The sequence below is a fragment of the Lampetra planeri genome, chromosome 3 (assembly GCF_965212315.1).
Source record: "Lampetra planeri chromosome 3, kcLamPlan1.2.h2, whole genome shotgun sequence".
Lineage (NCBI taxonomy): Eukaryota > Metazoa > Chordata > Hyperoartia > Petromyzontiformes > Petromyzontidae > Lampetra > Lampetra planeri.
Genome location: NC_136109.1, coordinates 20880839 through 20886838, shown reverse-complemented (window position 1 = coordinate 20886838; position 6000 = coordinate 20880839). Strand labels below are relative to the sequence as shown.

The 6000-nt window shown below is 42.4% G+C and overlaps 1 protein-coding gene across 7 annotated transcripts in view; it reads right to left on the bottom strand.

The window, feature by feature from the left end:
- Positions 1-1173: 1173 nt before the first annotated feature.
- The window catches only part of LOC144740835 (signal-transducing adaptor protein 1-like), a 40818-nt gene continuing 35991 nt past the window's right edge, over positions 1174-6000 (bottom strand). For 6 of the 7 annotated variants that reach the window (XM_078623559.1, XM_078623557.1, XM_078623581.1 and 3 more), the window contains 3 exons: positions 5463-5573; positions 3796-3873; positions 1174-3334 (listed from right to left, as the gene is read on the bottom strand). In XM_078623559.1, coding sequence (XP_078479685.1) covers positions 3252-3334; positions 3796-3873; positions 5463-5573 — 272 coding nt within the window. In that variant the 3' untranslated portion in view covers positions 1174-3251. The remainder of the gene's footprint in view (positions 3335-3795; positions 3874-5462; positions 5574-6000) is intronic. The other variant, XM_078623573.1, reaches the window with a different exon arrangement.

The window sequence follows — 6000 nt, the reverse complement described above, 5'->3', positions numbered from 1 at the left end:
TATTGACTGTTTAAAAATGAAGTGGGCTTAGACAGGACACAAGGCTTGAAGGTGCAATTCTACAACACGCGCCTCTGCATGCTTCCGTCTTTGCATTTCAGCTTTTGTTCCGTTCTCTTCATCAGTGCACATATTTTGTAACAGTGCCCCCCCCCCCCATAAATAATGTGCATATGTTAGCAAATTAAATTCGATTTGGATTTCGTTCCCAGTCCAATTGAGACAACAAAAACGAGACTGGACTTGGTAGTTTGAATGGATCGTGAAAAAAGCGGTAATTCATTAAATACTCTCTGGTTCATCTTCTTGGTTCTTTCGGTAAAGTCACGTAGAAGGGAAGTAATAAAATAATAAAAAATAAAACATAATAAAATAATTCTCACGACGTTTCGGCCACAACGCAAGCAGCCGTCCTCATTCTTCACCTGAGGCTGCTCGCGTTGTGGTCGAAACGTCGTGAGAATTTTTTTTTATTATTTTATTACTTCCCTTCTACGTGACTTTACCGAAAGAACCAAGAAGATGAATCCCTGCAGTCACGAAAGCTTTAAATCGAAATTTACTCTCTGGTTCTTTCGGGAAAGTCACGTAGATAGAAACAAAAGATAAAAGAACACGACTTTTCGGTTGCAACACAAGCGTCCGTCATCAGGTGTTGCGACCGAAGCGTTGTGTTCTTTTATTCGTTTTTCTACCTACGCGACTTTACCGAAAGAATCAGAGAGTATGGATTCCTGCAGTCACGAAAGCTTCAAAATCAACGTTTTTGGGTTAGATCGCGTTATTTATAAATGTGTCGTAACCCTCCACCACCCGACACGGCCAATCAGCAAAAAAAGTGTCACGTTGACAAAAGACAAATAGTTCACTACTTTAGCCCACCGGTGTGTTGAAGTGTGAAACCACAACATTTAAAATTTTTGAGTATGACGTTTCGCTGGTAATTGCATCCAGCATCATCGGGCAATTCGTCAAAACGTTCATTATCACGACGTTTCGAATACGTTATGAATAATATTGGTCGCGAAAGCCTACGTGTTAAACTGACGAAAGCTTCAAATCAAGATTGAATTCATTAAATCTCACGGGTTGGGAGGGTGGGTATTGAATGATTACATGCCTACACTGAATGCAGAACTGTGATTACTAGAGAGGATAAACAATAACTCCCCATAAGATGTAAACAAAAAATCTTTAATGGTCAAACATTTAAAATATTAAATAATAAGCATCATTAAAACCATAGCTTCGAGATGTATGTGTGGTCATCATTAGGCACTGAAGACAATACGCTGAGCATATAAAGCAACCACTGCACACTGTTCGTGAGGAAATCTTGGGCAAGCATATATAAGCTTGGTATATTTAAACATAGTGTACAGTTGTATCATATAAAAATCTAATGTCTTCCGTTACCTACTGATATTTCTTCTTACAATGTAAATTTGATTAATTCTATGCAGTCAGACATTCTGCATACACTTGCATTGTGCAGTGCTTACATAACCTAAAATATAGGACACTGCCGGTCATATTAGCTATCATCAATTCGAAGACCAAACGACCCAAAAAGCAGTGATATAATGGCAGCCAAAGGAGGTAAAACCCCTCAAAAACTTGACAACAGTGCGGAGATGGAAAACAACGATCGGTTCATGTGCAGGAGTGAAATTGTGACATCTCAGAACCGTGAAGTATGGTGATGGCATGGAGAAGCTTTTATCCAGCAGGGGATATCCAATCAGCGATGGTGGTGGTGATGATGATTGATAAAAACACTGGTGATACCAATTTAACTTCCGCTTCACAAGACACATCATTAAAGATTTCTGGATTTATTTTCACTTGACACAGTAAATTTGGCTGTGACGGTCCCACCTGAATACGGAGACTTGTGTTGCCTCCGAAACGTCGTGATTTAATTTAGTTATTTTCATTTATTATTATTTTATTTCATTATTATTTTTTACCTACGTGACTTTACCGAAAAAAACTAAGAGTATGAATCCTTGCAGTCACGAAAGCTTCAAATCTAGAACACATCATTAAAGAGTTTAATTATTAAAAAAAAACTGCATTTGGTCTGATATAAAGGACACAATTGCCATTTGTTACCGTCAATAGTTACTACTCTGCTACCTTTGTCCATTTCCTACAACTGCAAAAATCAAGCACGGATGCCAATTTAAGTATGGGTTTTATGACTTAAAAGTACTTTAGCTCAGACCATTGAGTAGATTAAGGAGCACATTCTAATCTTGACGGCGCTACAGCAACACTTAATTCTGTCCCATTTTTTTGTTTTACCCGTTAGTAATAGAGACATCGGCAAGATTTCTCCAAAAATTAGATTGAGCACTGCGTCTTCAGAAAGGTTCATTCTATGATTTTTTTACATATTTGTTCATCCGTACGTGGACACAACAATGATGAGTAATTGCAAATAAAAAGAGAGAACTGTAAATATCATTATATTCACAACTTTATATATATGCAAAGACAAAGACATAGCCTCAACAGACTGTAGGGGCAAATGCTGTTAGCGAGCATCTATGAAGGCCGGCACGGCACACGAGGAAGTGGGAGGCCAACACCACGCCCGGCCGCCTTTGTCTCCCTAGTGACGATGTTTACACCATTGGAACCTCCTTTGCCAGTGGCAAAATATGATAATTGGGTTTTTACCCTTTTATCTGGCAACAAAACTGACATTTTTTTTGTTTACACATCGCACCAGGTACTCATTTGAAGCCGAGTCGACCTAAGGGAGGCCCGGAATTGGTTCAGATAATCGTCACTGGTGCTGGCCGTGAGCGGGAATCGAACCCGGGTCGCCAGGTTCACAGCGCAGCGCGCTAACCGCTACACCGCAAAGATAAAGATCCTTTGTAGTGTAGCGGTTACACTACACTCACAGGCACACAGACACACGTGACACTCGTGACACTCACACACAGGCACACAGACACACAAATACAAGTGTCATGAGAGGCGCTGGTGCCATTACAAGCGCTACTTTGTCGGTTTTCGTGCTTGTGCTGCACAGCTCCCCGTTGTGTTTTCGGGTTGTACCACGTGGTCGTTCGGCATCATGTCCGACGTTTTCGTTCCACGTAGAACGAAACGTCGGACATCAACCCCAACACATCAAAAAGCCGTATATTACAAGTGCTATTTTTGTTAGATGGACCCCGAGCCTGGCTCCATCCGTTCGCGTGATACAAAGCCACGTCTGTTCTTGTGGTGGCTGTTTACTTGGACTCGATGTAAACCATGTCTTCCCCGATGTGTTTGCGCCGACGTAATACTGCGTTCTTCAGCTCTTCATCCAATTCTGCGGGCACATGGGATGGTGAGACAGACAGCGGTTTCAATGCAAAAACAACATCGAGAGATGACCAGAGCGAATACCGAAATAATTACAACATTAATGGCGATGTACAACACGTTCGTAGGTTTTTGTATTGGTTATATGTTTCGTCTCAGGAACCTGGATATGACCCATCAGTGCTGACTCAGTTACTCTAAAATCTACAAATATTAATAATCACTCTCCACTCCACCGAGAAACACGAAAGAAACCTTATAATGTCATGCATTTTAAAACGGAGTCTTTTTTATTTTATAATTGCAAAAGGAAGCATGTGTGCGTGCGTATGTGTGTTTGAGTTATTCATTTTGTGATTGGAAGAGTGGTGGTGACTTATGCAGCGTTGCAGTGCTTGGAAACCGTATTCCACTCGTAACAAGAGATATGCCATCTAAATCTGTTTTTCTCTGAAACGATAGAACTACCTGCCCCAGTTGTGGAAGAGTTCCCAGAAGACGTCGATGATTTCTGTGATACGGGATGATGGGTCGACGTGCTGCCTTCTATACACTCACACAAAAAAACAAATGATGAAAGTTTAAAAGAAAGTTAGAATTTAATTTTAACCATGTACTTTTTCTTTCATTAAATATAAACTGTCCACACTGAATATAATGCACGCAAATATAAAGTCGTAAATAAATGAATGACATTGTAAAATAATGTAACAAGAACTACAGCTTAGCTTCTCAAACTAAATGTCGACATCTATTGCCTAAACATGAACTACATTTCAAACCTGGCAATTCGTTTTTGTGTCAAGTGTCTACTCATTATGCTGCAGTTTAAAAAAATTACATAACCGATATTAAATATAATTATTCAAAACTAAAGTTATATTTTCCCATTTAATAAATTCTGTTGAAACTGGAAAAAATATTTACTTGATACTATTCATATCCCGTTGACATGCGAGGGTGGTATGGTGGAACATTTGTCATAGAGCACGTGCACTGCTCTATGAACCTGGACAACTTAGTTCAATTTTTAACCACGGCTAACGTTAGTGGCGAGTGATACTGGTAGGAACTTCCTGGTTACACCAGCCCACAGGGGATTATTGTGTCCGTCCGTAGTGCAGGGAGGGGCTGGGTGGGGAGGGAGGGGCTGGGTGGGTGGGTGGGGAGGGGATGAGTGGGGAGGGTGGGGCTGGGTAGGGAGGGGGGGGAGGGGCTGGGTGGGGAGGGTGGGGATGGGTGGGGGATGGGAGGGGTGGGGCTGGGTGGGGAAGGGGCTGGTCACCTCGTGGTGCCCTTATAAAACTCAACGTTTAACCTACTCACGCCGGCTTGTGCCCGCCCTCACAGTCGGGTATATTTGCGGAATACACCACGCCGCCGTTGACCCTGGCCATTGACCGAGCAACCCAACGATCCTACCAGCTCCCTCCGCAGAAATGTGTTATATATGAACCAGTCCTGGGTCTCCATCCACCACGCCCCCCACTTCACAATCCGAATTGACCAACGTGGTGAAGTGTGAATCCGCCAGGTGCTTCCAGTGGTAAAGCAAGCGTCTCGCAATCGAAAGATTGCGATTTCAAGTCCTGGTTTTGGAATTGATGCAGCCTTTCATTCAACCGGGGTCGATAAAATGGTCACCACTGTGTGGGCAGTCAACAGTGGTCTTATGGAGAGACTCGCCGCCACCAGAGAAATGTGTAATTTCCATTCAGAGTCGGTGGTGGAGGAGATGGGCATTGCCTCAATGCTCAATTGGTCAAGATCATCCCCAGGACTCAAAGGTGCGGGAGGAGCTCATCCAGCAGCGGATTGAAAAAGGGCTATGTTGCAAATACACGTGGGCAAACAACTCATTTATTTGAGCTGCATTAATGATAAACTAATTCACTATATATGTTGCTGTGCTCAGATGTTTGCTTTTCCAAAATGCATTATTAATTCTGTACTGTAATTGTGGCCGCAAACACAGTTTGAACAGGCGAAGGGTAAATGTTAACACATTAAGTTTCATTTCTAATTTACTTGTAACCGTCTAAAGTTCAATCATATTTTCCTTTGACGCGTATACATTTGTTAAGTTGGAAAGAAATATAGCTCGTCCCATCACAATAAAGTAGATAACAGTCGACCTTTGACATTGGCGGCTGCTGCTGCCATCGCAGGTGCGGTAGAGCTCCCGTCTGGCAATGAAGTCTTGACGTTAGGAGCTGTGTCCGTGTAAATTCCGTAGTTTTCTGTGGCTAAACAAGACAAAATGAGGCAGCGATGTATGTCATTGATTTCGTTTTGTTTTTCGGTGAGCAACGTCAACCAACGTAACATTTGGTGAACACCACCGCCAATGCCTGGTCACAACTGTAACATTTGGTGAACACCACCGTCAATGCCTGGTCACAACTGTAACATTTGGTGAACACCACAGCCAATGCCTGGTCACAACTGTAACATTTGGTGAACACCACAGCCAATGCCTGGTCACAACTGTAACATTTGGTGAACACCACCGTCAATGCCTGGTCAGAACTGTAACATTTGGTGAACACCACAGCCAATGCCTGGTCACAACTGTAACATTTGGTGAACACCACAGCCAATGCCTGGTCACAACTGTAACATTTGGTGAACAGCAAAATTACTGGCAGAAGAGGAGCTGTAATTCCGTTTAAA